We start from the raw sequence: 11,997 nt of genomic DNA on the forward strand, positions 1-11,997 counted from the left end.
CACAAATCCCGCACGGCAGTTGTCTACCAGGCTGCAGCTGTCTTCTGTAAAACAAATAAATAAATAAAATAAAACAAACTACACAGCAGCTATTGCCCCAGTTCCCGTGCACCTGACCACCGTAACCCGGGGTGTAGTGGGGGGGTAAATCCGGCTTCAGCTGCAGGAGTTTCCCACCAAACTGCCTTGAAAACAGTCAGCTGTCCTGGAGAGGTTCGAGTCCGGGATGAAAAGGTGGTTCAAACGCACGTGTGGCTTCACGCAAGTTTCTCTTTTTCTTTTCGGAGGCGCTCCGCATCAGCTGTGGCCGGTGCGGGACCGTGCGGGCTTGGGATGCAGGAGGAGGAGGAGAGGAGGAGGAGGAGGCGGCGAGTCGGGCGAGCTCCGATGTTTGCCGAGCGCCGCCGAGCACAACCCGGAAGTGAGACCGGGGCGATACACTGCTAGTTTGCGCTTCGCACGGCGGCTCTCGCACACACGTTCACACGAGCCCGGCAGCGGTCGGTTCAACACACCGGTGACCAGGTTAACTAGTTCCCAGGGGGGGTCGCCATGTCTGTGTTGTGTTACAATAAGGGATGTGGAGAGAGGTTTGACCCAGAGAACAATCCGGACGGTGAGTAGCGCCTCAGTTAGCCCCAGGATGCTAGCATGCTAACCCCGGTTCATCTGGAAGTTTCTGTCTCGATGCTAGTAGCATGTTAAGCTACTGTGATTAGCTGCGGGGTCAAACTTCACCGAGCTGGTAGCACTGTGAGTTACAGTCAAGGTGTATTTACTCTTATTACACGTTTATTACAAACAACACCAATCCTCAGTGTTATTCCATAATCACAACGGTGCCGCTACACATGTCTAACACTGTTACACTCATCTTGTTGAGCAACGCTAGAGTCATATTGTTCCTCCAATGCACTGGAAGCTGTTAAAAATATGAATTAAGCTTTTACTTTAAATCATTAAAGAGGCAGATGTGTCGGCAGCATTTACATCTGTTTTAAGAATCACAATCCAGCCTCACACGAGTTGTCCTGCAAGTTTAAGTATCCTAGCACACAGACACGAGTCATGAATCACAACTGAAGTGATCCTAACATCTGTATCCAGATGTTAGGATCACTTCTGCCTCCCAATGCACCACAACATCCACACAGTCCATGTTTATGTTTCTTTATTCATTTGCAAGGGACAACACACATTTAGTAACATGTTTATCTGGGTCCAACATGTAAATGGATCAGATTTGCTCACACTGGCAATTGGCACCTAAATAAACCATACAAATAAAGACTAATGTTTAAAAGATGTAGAAGTAGATATACATACACTTTGCATGATTTATTAAAACCATTGATGTAAGTAAACAAGGATAATGGCACATGGACGACACAAAAGTACAACAACAATGATATAAAGACAATCAATCAAAAGAACATAAAGGTTAGAACCACAACCACACTTGCACAACCACTGAGAACGAATAATAAAACATTTTTTTCCACTACTCTAGATGAGGACATGTTTGAGTGTCCAATAATCACTGTTTATAGAATTGGAGAAGGAGTTTAAAGGTTTTATAAGGATATTTTAACCGCCCTGTGTAGGTTTAGTGGGTTTCTTATTACAAACCCCGTGTTTATGGCACGTCTGCCCTTCAGCAAACAAAGAATAGTGAACATTTCAGACCCAGTAGCACAAAATCCTGAGGAAACACAATGAGGAATGTAAATATTTATGAGCTAATCCTTTTATTTGCTACCACAATGGCCTGAGGAAAGCCAGAGTTTATTTTGAAGCCTCATTCCCTGCAGTTACAGAGATGATACTCATAATTATCTGCTACATATAGTAATCCTTTGTGATTTAACTGGAATGTTTCTTTATTTTGTTACTTAAATTATTTATTATTTAGTTTAGTTATTCCTCTTCAAGACAATGGCAAAGCAATTCATGTAATTTAACAGACAATTTTAACACTATTCAACATCAAAAGCTTGTTTGACATACGTGTCCTCCAGAAGTGCAAAAGAGACCATAATTAAGTTCCTGTTTATAGCACAATTTTATTTTGTGTTTTATTATATGAAAATGTTCTTATTATTTCCCCACACATTTTACTGTTGATGTATAACATAAAGATCATTGTTCTCTTGAAAAAAATACATTATTCTGAGTTTTGTATCACTTCTTCATCTTGAGTTTTCGTACTTAAGATACATTTTGTTTATTAGACGCTTGTTGATACGAAGCAACTAATCTAAACACAATCTGAATTTGAAGGGAGTGACATTGTCTTCAGCTCCTTCGACAAAACCCCAATGAGTGACTTACTTTCATTTGTTAGAAACGTCCTCTCTGTCTTCAGGTGGTACGACATTATGTGGTGCCAGATAGTCCACGCAGGAGTCAAGTCCAATTTCCATTTTAATAGGATGCCTCTTTTCATAACACTGGAGTAGATTATCATTACCTTTCTATCTAAGATGTGTATCTCTCACATTAGTATGGAATGGCCACAGCTCCGGCTGCACTGTAAGGAGGAAAGTGCTTCATTTATAGTGTCGACCGACTGAATTTCTTTATTCATTCCTCTCTGATTCCCTTTTCAGGGCTGTTCCCTAAAATTGACATTCAAAGAAATAATGCTGTCCTTTTCATTTAAAGCTAAACTAAACTAAGGGATTTTCAGGGACAAATGCAAATAGTTTGATGCATTTTATGTAAAAGAAAGTGACAATTATGGTTTATTTTTACATGAAGAATGAACATTATCTATAAACCCTTATTTCCTTTTCATATTTTATATTATACTCTATGTTTTGATTTTCCAGGCCTGTAGTAGACCTCTACTGAAATTTATTTTTGGCAATTAACCTTCTGCAGTTACTTTACATCGATTAATATCAGCATCTGAATCCTACCATTCAAGTCATTATTTTCCACCCGAGTACTTTATGATAGATATGGTTATTGGATTGTGTGACCCCCGTAAGAGTTGAAAGGCTGCTGCAATAACGTCACTTTGACATGTGAAGGCAGCGACAGATCCACTCTGACCACTGACCGATGCACCACATCACTGACATCACTGACATGCCCTTTACCTAGAAAAGCATGGTCCCATTGAAACAGATAAAAGTGACTCAATTGTTTGCAGTTGTTTGCTCTAAAAATGTCGTGCAACAATCAAAACCTTTACTCAGCGTTTTCTATAAAAAAAAAGCACATTTTTCCACACTGAGCGGTTTAGGCTGAAATCCTTCACGTCAAAGCTGAAAGTTTTAATTATTTATGAATATAGATTTCATATAAAGTAGGCCAGTAAAGCTACAAGCCTGTAAACATTTGAATGTTATTCAATGCTGCTTTTGTTACACTATTTGCAATATTGTCACATACTTTTCTTCTTAATTAATCAGCGTCGTTTTCTTGTCACAGATGGCTGCACCTATCACCCGGGAGTCCCTGTGTTCCATGATGCATTGAAGGTAAAATGGCTGAAAGTGCACAGTCAGCTCGTGTTCTGTCGTCCTGTTTGCTGGTTAAAGTTAATGCCTCTGTAACTTCCTCCAGGGATGGTCGTGCTGCAAGAGAAGAACCACGGACTTCTCTGACTTCCTCAGCATTGTTGTGAGTCCATGTCCATGTCCTAATCCATACTCCAATGTCTCATTGTCCATTGTTTTCACGAAGCATTATAGCTGCTGCTGTATTTGGCTGAGCCTTCATTGTCCAACACAATCACTGTCTCCTCGCAGGGATGCACCAAAGGTCCCCACAACAAAGAGAAGCCTCCTGAGCCGGTGAAACCAGATGTGACGTCATCGGGAGAAGGGAAAGAAACAGACGACCAAAAAAACAAGTTTAACGAGTTCATCATCTCCGCACCAATACCTCAGGAGGCGATTCGCAGACCGAGGTTCGCTTCAAACGTTTTTATTTTTCAATCGATAACATAGGAATACCCTCAGCTCCTATTAATGGTGCAGTTTCCCCACATTAAAGCAGACATGATGTAGCCTTCACTAAAAGGGTATTTTATCACGTCAAAACTTTTTATTGGCATTTTTAGAAAAAATAGATAAACACGATTAGACAAGCACGTTTTTCTCAGCTCAATACAGGGCTTTCCGTTTAATACTGAAATAATAAAATGGTATATGGCTCCAAAGACTATATTCTGCTCTGAATTATTCTGGTTCAGTATCAAATGCATAAAAGGATAGGTACAGTATCAGAGACATGAAATCATCAAACGTACACCAAGGCGTTCTCTCGTCTTTTACCTAGGGTGCTTCCCACCAGAGTTCAAAAGAGAGTGGACTGGTGAAGTGACTGATGAAGGGATAACTCTTGAAAAGTGAAACTCCTTTCATGTGGTGTATCAGTCTTTGGCTGGCTTCATACATAAGAGCTAATTTTGAAGTGATATTTGACAATAATGTTTAACTTGCTTAAATAAAAAATCCAAATACGCTTCCAAATTGTTTTAAGTTACAAATATCTTCTCTTGTGTTGCAGTGGTGACGAGCCGTTGGTGAGGTTGCAGCACAAAGTCTCGACTTCTCTGAAGCAGGCACTGGAGAAACTGAAGCTGACTGAAAACACTGCAGAGGAGAAAGGTAAATAAACTAAACTTCATCCACTCTCGTCTCTTCTTTACTCGTCCCTGTTTCTGTTTCTCCTCTTCATCACAGGTTTTCACTACTGGTTATAGTAGCCGGGAAGGTCGTGTTGACAGCAGAAGTTAATGGACGGCCACTGGGAATTGGACAGCTCACAGAGACGGGACCTTGTGTCATATTTGTGAATGCAGTACTTTTGTGATGCTCTTGAAAGTCAGTTCTTGTGTCTCTTTCTTTATAGAGGAAGACAGCGACGTGATCAAGATCGGAACGTGCTGTAAAAACGGAGGCTGTACCAAAGTAGGTGAAAGTGTCTCTGCATCACGTGAAAAACCTTGTGGAACAAATTCTTATGGTGTTGAATCCTTAACAGCTTAATGTTTACACTACTTAACCAATTTTTTTGATATTATTATCAGATGTTTCAAATTAAAGTATTATCTCTGGGCCAGTGCCTGTTCTTAACCTGCCTGTTAGTAATGGACTGTTTGCTTCTCCTGGGGTTGCATCTTTTCATTCTCACTGGTCCACTCAACCCTGAAGCCACCGCTGCCGCACAAAGAGTTGTTCATTCAAAGTTCAGCGGTGCTTGACTCAGGAGGTAGAACCCTGAACTGGAGATTTAGTTGTCATACCTGCTGTGCACTGAGGTCGTGTTGGACAATATCATTTACGTAGATGAGTCCCAGCCGCCGTTTCTACCAAGAGCTGGTCCCCTGTTTAAAAGTTTATTAATATTGAAACTTAAAGGACTGTGTCAACTCCCATCATTCAACCTTCTGCTCTACATGTTTCTTTAACACGCTCACTGTATCAGACCAAACAGAGACAGATAACAGGTCGTCCCACACCTGACCTCTCAGAGCCGAACCCCAAGGCCGTCACTTGCTTCCCTGCTTCGGTAACACAGGACATCACTCACCCACTCAACTGCCACTTTCCCACAATGCCCCTCAGGAGGCAGATACAGGTCGATAAGAAGCAACAGGCTGCGGCAAATGGCAAATACCTGCAGCCATAGGGACGCTTAATAAGACATCATGGTCCCGCTGTTCGCCAGCTGTTGTCTCAGTGCCTTTTTACTACCGGTGGAAGTTTAATGATGTTATTGAGATGCCCTTGTTATTGTTGCTGTTCAGTGATGTGAACCGGGTGTTGCTCTGTTGTTTGTGGGGTTGAATGTGATTGTACAACGTTTCAGGACAATAAACTAATTAACCAATTGAATATGCTGAAGCTCAGGGCATGAAGAACCCCAAAAAATAACTATATCAATTCTTCCAACAATGTCTGCATTGGAAGAAATCATATTTATAGTTGCAGTTAAATGAAAGTAATGTTACTCCAACCTCAAAATTGGCTCAAACTAACATTTAACTCCCCAGAAAGCTCATCCACCACTTAACCTCCTCGTTTGTACAGACACGGATTTAAACCAAACTTTTTTTGCTCCAGCTAATCTGACCTGTCAGAGCACAACCCCCCCGAGATCAGAACATAAACTGTGAGGGGAGAAATTTACATTGACAGGTTTTTATAAGAAGCTTTAAGTGAGAGTTCAACAACTTTCGTAATTGTACTTTAACTGATTTGATTGAAAGCCGTAACATGTTTTCTCAAGGGCTGCTCACTTTTAGTAGACAAATCATTTGAGGTCATGGTAGAGTTTGAATCTAGGGTTTTTTCAAATGTTTCTTTTAAATAGAAAAAATATGCTTTAGTCATTACAGATAATAATATTTAAAAATATGCCACTGGCTTTAAAAAGCTATATATTTTAAGGAATCCTTCTGCATGCTACAATTCATCTGCAAAAAGATGATTGTTCGGGAGAAATATAATCTCAGACTTCATTTCAAATAACTAATCATAGAAGAGAAACTACTTTACTGTTTGTTCTCAATTCATCCCAACATGTTTTTAGATAATAAAAACAATCTCCTTCAGTCTGTTGAACCGAATCTGTTTGTCGTTCTCTTTAGAGTTTTGAAGGACCTGCAAGTGATTCTGAACCATGTTTCTTCCACTCTGGATTTCCTATCTTCCATGAAGGGTTAGTATTTGTCATCTATTCTTATATAATGGAGTTATTCTGTGTTTCCCTGTATCAACATGAAATGATAGATATCCTCTGGAAACTGTAAAAAAAAAAAAAAGAAGCATGTAGGGCAAAAGGAGGTTTTATCCTATTTCTCCTCCTGCTCCACTTGTTGACCATGTCTCTTGAGTGACGAGTTATCGACTGTTTTCTCTTCCTATGTCTCCAGGATGAAATACTGGAGCTGCTGCAAGAGGAAAACCTCTGACTTCAACACCTTCCTCTCTCAGGAGGGCTGCACCAAGGGAACACATCTATGGAGGAAGAAAGACGAGGTAGGCATGATGATGTGTGCGACTGTGACTCCATCTGGTGGAGTCTGGTGAACACTTGTGCGGTGGAGGAACTGCTTTGTGTTGGAGATTTTGACTTTATGTATCGTGTCTGTGTGGAATCTTCCTGCAGGGTAAGAAAGTAGTTCCGTGTCGGTTTGACTGGCACCAGACTGGGACGCAGGTCATCGTCTCCATCTACGCTAAGAACGCCGTCCCTGAGCTGAGCTACGTGGACGCAAACAGCATCACGGTGAGAGATTTCAGGGATTTTACATATGATACATGATTCCCCTGGATATCTAAACTGCATATTTTTTCCATTTTGTTCATTTCAATCTGAGGTTAATTTCTGTTCTCTGCTTCAGCTCGACATTCATCTTATATTTGAAGGGGAAAAGGAATTTGCGCAGAAATTCAGCTTGTGGGGGGTAAGTACAGCATCATCCTCAACTTCATGCAAATGTCTTGTTATCTTTTATATGTACTGTTTAAACATTTTTATACTGGCTCTGTAAATAATTAAAGCAACACTATGCAACTTTTTACATAAAAAAATAGCAGCTTCAAAATTAGTTTGATGGTTCACTGACTTTGAATATAGAGGATGGAGCCGCTTTCCTTCCTCCTCCTCATCTCACTGGTTGGCTGTGGCTCAGGAGATACAGCGGGTTGTCCACTAGTCAGAGGGTCGGTGGTTTAATTCCGGGCCAATCCAGTCTTTACGTCAACGTTTTCTTTGGCAATACACGGGACTGCAAATTGCTCCCAGCAGCCGTGCTGGCAGCATTTGAACAAGTTTCATGACTGAAATACAAAATTTGTCAGTAAAGTAAATGAGTCCGGTTACCAGCCCAGACACCTTCTCTGGCTCTGTGTAACTTTGGTGAGTCGGTTCGATCTCCTGTGAGAAGTGTGGAACTGACTGACAGCTTCGATTGTCAGAGTCAGGTCCAGCAAGTTGCAGAGTGATGTTGAACTGTAGGTCAGTAAAACGACTGAGAAGACGTAAAAAAAATCCTAAAGAGTTTGGTGGATTTGATATAGCAGCAGCTCTTCTGGTTCAGGAAGCAGGGGATCATGGGTAATATCCACCGTTCGTTGTGTTTCCGTTCAGTTACTGGAACTACGTGGTTAGTACATTCTGATATTAAACTACTCGGACTCCAATCCCAACATAATTAATAACCACGTGTGGCTGCAGAGGGCACTGTTGCACAGTAAAAGTTACATAGTGGTGCCTTAAGTTTCTGCAGTATAATATACTAGTTCTTACTGTTCGTTATTAAATAACAAGTATATAAGTCAAGTTATTGTATGTGCTACAGACCAGGGACCTTTGGGCCGAGGATTCAAAAACGGCAGTAATTACAGCAGAAAAATGAATTAGGAGCTGAAAATACGACTAATTAAAATCCACACTGAGTCCTGTTTGCCGGACCAGTTTATCTGTGATCCCTTTGTTTTGGGGGAACTGTGCCGCTTGTTGTCTCTGACTCAATTTTCTGCTTTGCTCCCTTGTTTGGATTAGTTAACTCCCATGGGCTACAAGTGCACACCCTTAATTTGGTAAATGTTAGAAGCCATCAATTGGGTTTGGTTTGTTTTTCTACCCCCCCTTCTAGGATGGAAAGATAAGGAAACATTCAGAGAAACCTCTAATTGGTTTGATTTGTAAGATAGCAGAAATTTGTTTTTTGTTGCTTTGGGGCTTTTTCATGGACCTTTTATGTTTCTCCCTTAAACCACCAGTTTCTCTCTTTTTACACACTCCCCCCCCTTTTCCCTCTCAGGTGATAGACGTGAGCAGAACCACAGTGAACATGATGGCGGCCAAGATCGAGATAGCCATGAGGAAGTCCGAGGCCATGTCGTGGGCTCGTCTGGACCTCCCTCCCCCCGTCCCGCCTCCCCAGGTGGAGGTGAAGACAGAAGTGGACAGTGAAGACGAAGATGAAGACGACTGATGAGGACTTACAACTCACACAGTCCTTTCTTTACCTCTTTATAGAGTCGCCTCTTTCGCTGACGTGGGATTTTGGCCTCTTCCTCAACATTTACAGCTCATAACGCTCAGATGCAACCTTCCTTGATTTTGCCATTTTTTCTAAATTTTTTGTCTTTATTCTTTTTGTTCATTACGTTTATTCTAAAAATCTACAAGTATTGCCTTTTTTTTTTTCACTTAAGGACTGCATGATTTGGGGGGGGGGGGGGGGGGCTTTGACTTTTAATAGACCTACAATCAGACAATGACTCACTTGATTACTGCACTGATCAACACAAAGAGTCCGGTGTGACCACAGTTTTCATTTCATACCCATAAAGCCCATGTTTGTGTCTCGTCACATGGACCGATGACATCACGTTATCCCAAAGGATCCCACTTGTCTTCTCTTCCAACAATCCATGAGAAGAAGATGATTCCATCTGTAGGTTGTCATGTGTTTCATTCCTTTCTTTGCTTTCATGACTTGTGTAAAATGGTGCGTTGTTCGGTTCCACCAGAATCACTTCAGACTAAATGCTGTATTCTTAGATATTTATCTGTATGTTTGTGATGATGAAGCTGTTCATGTCGTCCGAGCAGGAAAGTCTCCATCTCTAAAATGTGCTTTATTGATGAGTTTATTCTGAATAAATGAACATGGAAATATGATACAACCGATCCACCTTTTAACGTGATTATATCTAATGAACATTTTGTACAAAATCTGCTTTCAAATGGTCGCTGCTTGAATTTCCGGATTTTCGGGTCAAACCAACGTGGCACAACTTTAATCTTGTACTGTAATATCAGAGAATGCCGACTCAATACAAAGTATTTAGAAGCAAAGTACTGTGTAATTTAAAAGAAGTAATACTCAGCTATAGACAGCATGTGTCGAGGCTCGGAAAGTATGAAATAAATTTGGCTGAATGAGACCACGAAGTCAGGGTGAAGTTATTGAGGAACCCATTAGTCTTACCAATAATAAACTTAAGAGTGGAACTTTTAAATTTGGGGCGATGAATGTGTGATTACCTGAATCTGAGTATTTCTTGTACTGTATAAACTGAGAACTACAAGCTTTGTTCGAGTGGTTTTAACGACCGACTCTTTCAAGCTGTCGGGACCTGGTGAAATGAAACACTTTCTTTGCATTAATGTTCACGTGACCTTTCCAGTGAAGGTTTTGAACCAAAACTTTGGGACTGTAATAACTTTTACAAATGTCAGAGCTCATTTTAAACAAATACATGATTTTGATAGAATAGTGCAGAACATCCTGAAGCTGTGGGTTTGTCTCACACTTTGACTTTTCCAAAAGAACAACTCAACAAGAAAGAGGAATCTGTTTAAGTGTTATTCAACCTGTGGTTAAATCAACAGACACATAATTATAAAATACATTTCTTTCCACAGAACTATGGACCGAGCTTACAATAGATGGACTAAACCAAAACTGTATATTTTTACAATGGTAAAAACAAGTGGTACAGAAACGATGTTGTACATCATCCGTCTAAAAAGCAAAGATTTCTATGTGTTGAGCTGAGATCAGATATTTAGACTTCGGCTGTGGAAACTGGACAGTTAGATAATTTAATCATCTATGTCCAACTTGATTTCAAAATAAGAAAGAAAATGAATTCAAAAACATTTTTATTGTTGTTTGTTGAGAACTGTTTGAAGATCAAATAAAAGTGTAAAGATTGAGTTTGATTCAAACTTCTAGTGAATTATCTAATAGTTCTGTATCTGCTAATTTCAGTTTTGGATGCTCAAGATTTGTATTTATTGTGTCGTGTGTGTCTGTGTGTGTATTTTCTCTTTTCCTTTTTCTTCTCCACACTTTGTATTTGTAAAACAGGAGAAGGAGCTTTAACGAAGAGAGAGACCAGATGATACAGAAATATAAAATATATGTAGATTATATGTACGTATGTATAATAAGTCCCCTGAGGCTTCTGTAAACGTATTTAATTCATTTGAGTTAAAGCACTAAACTAACTTTTGTACTTGGTTATAAATACGTCAAAATAGTAAAAGTACTAGCCGAGTGTATCGTATTACTGTAAACCAAATACATCATTATGGCTGAAACCAATTCCTCTGTTATCGATTAAATAAAAACAAGGTGATCATGTAACACAATGCATTGTAGTAGAAGTATTCCGTAATAAATCTAGTACAAGTACACTAATGAAGCAAATGTACTTCATTACATCCCTCAGCTTAGTACTAATTACACTGATGCTACACATTTGAAAACACTGAATTTGAAGGTTGTACGAATACATATAACAATAATAAACTTTATTTAAAGCACCTTTTGAAACCAGAGTTAGGGTGTCAAAATACTTTGTGAAAATACACAATAAGAGACAAAGATCTTTGGTATTAGAACTCATGTGTGTGTCTGTGTCACTGTACAGGGGCCTGGCTGAGGCTTCGCATGGTTGTTTGGTAGTTAGAGTGGCCGTCTTCATGATCATCACCCCAGAGAAGTGGCTGGCGTTCTGGGAGAGCAAATAAGTTTTTCCACTTCCCCCCGTGCAGCCAGGCCGAACCTCCGAGTCTGCGTTTGACCGTGAAGACGCCAGCAGCTACGCCCACCGCCACGATCCCCCCCGACAGTGCTGCGAGCAGCAGCCAGGGCCACACGTCCTGCAGCGCCTGCAGGAACGGACGCATGGACTCTGCCAGCCTCAGATCTGGAGAGAGAGAAACATGAGAGGAGGCTGAGAAGGAGAGAAAATGTAAGTGTCCTCTCACAAGTTATGAATAAAACAAAGATGGTATCAAACCAAATTATCCTTTCACAGATACAGACCCCGAGTTTAGGCCTTTTTACCACAGCTGAGGCGTGGTAAGAGATTTTTCCTCGATTTCGCGCAGAATATTTCATGGATATTGATGTAAAAAGCGAATGAATTGAAATGGGGTTTCATGAGGTAAATGATGGAGGTGGTGTCTCTCTCTCTCTCTCTCTCTCTCTCTCTGTAGTTGTGTGTTTGT

At 40.5% G+C, this 11,997-nt stretch overlaps 2 protein-coding genes across 2 annotated transcripts in view; one reads left to right on the forward strand and one right to left on the reverse strand.

Moving 5' to 3' along the window:
• The first annotated feature begins 422 nt into the window (after positions 1-422).
• On the forward strand, positions 423-9,205 carry chordc1b (cysteine and histidine-rich domain (CHORD) containing 1b). Its single transcript, XM_062406148.1, has 11 exons — positions 423-616; positions 3,439-3,488; positions 3,574-3,630; positions 3,759-3,919; positions 4,522-4,622; positions 4,867-4,925; positions 6,608-6,678; positions 6,893-6,998; positions 7,129-7,248; positions 7,364-7,426; positions 8,789-9,205. Exons 1-11 carry the CDS (start codon positions 553-555, stop codon positions 8,960-8,962), a joined length of 1,026 nt encoding a protein of 341 aa, XP_062262132.1. The 5' UTR covers positions 423-552; the 3' UTR covers positions 8,963-9,205.
• A 2,198-nt stretch (positions 9,206-11,403) lies between these two features.
• The window catches only part of LOC133969824 (glutamate receptor ionotropic, kainate 1-like), a 14,824-nt gene continuing 14,230 nt past the window's right edge, over positions 11,404-11,997 (reverse strand). Inside the window, exon 5 of the mRNA XM_062406525.1 lies at positions 11,404-11,693. Coding sequence (XP_062262509.1) covers positions 11,404-11,693 — 290 coding nt within the window. The remainder of the gene's footprint in view (positions 11,694-11,997) is intronic.

This window comes from Platichthys flesus, chromosome 15 (genome assembly GCF_949316205.1).
Source record: "Platichthys flesus chromosome 15, fPlaFle2.1, whole genome shotgun sequence".
In the NCBI taxonomy this organism is placed as follows: domain Eukaryota; kingdom Metazoa; phylum Chordata; class Actinopteri; order Pleuronectiformes; family Pleuronectidae; genus Platichthys; species Platichthys flesus.

What these genes read in the sequence shown, in the direction of transcription:
- chordc1b (XM_062406148.1), top strand. Translation starts at nt 553, where the DNA reads ATGTCTGTGTTGTGTTACAATAAGGGATGTGGAGAGAGGTTTGACCCA. An exon ending in TGTTCCATGATGCATTGAAG is followed by an intron (nt 3,489 to 3,573) that starts GTAAAATGGCTG and finishes AACTTCCTCCAG; the next exon opens with GGATGGTCGTGCTGCAAGAG. An exon ending in TGGACGCAAACAGCATCACG is followed by an intron (nt 7,249 to 7,363) that starts GTGAGAGATTTC and finishes TCTCTGCTTCAG; the next exon opens with CTCGACATTCATCTTATATT.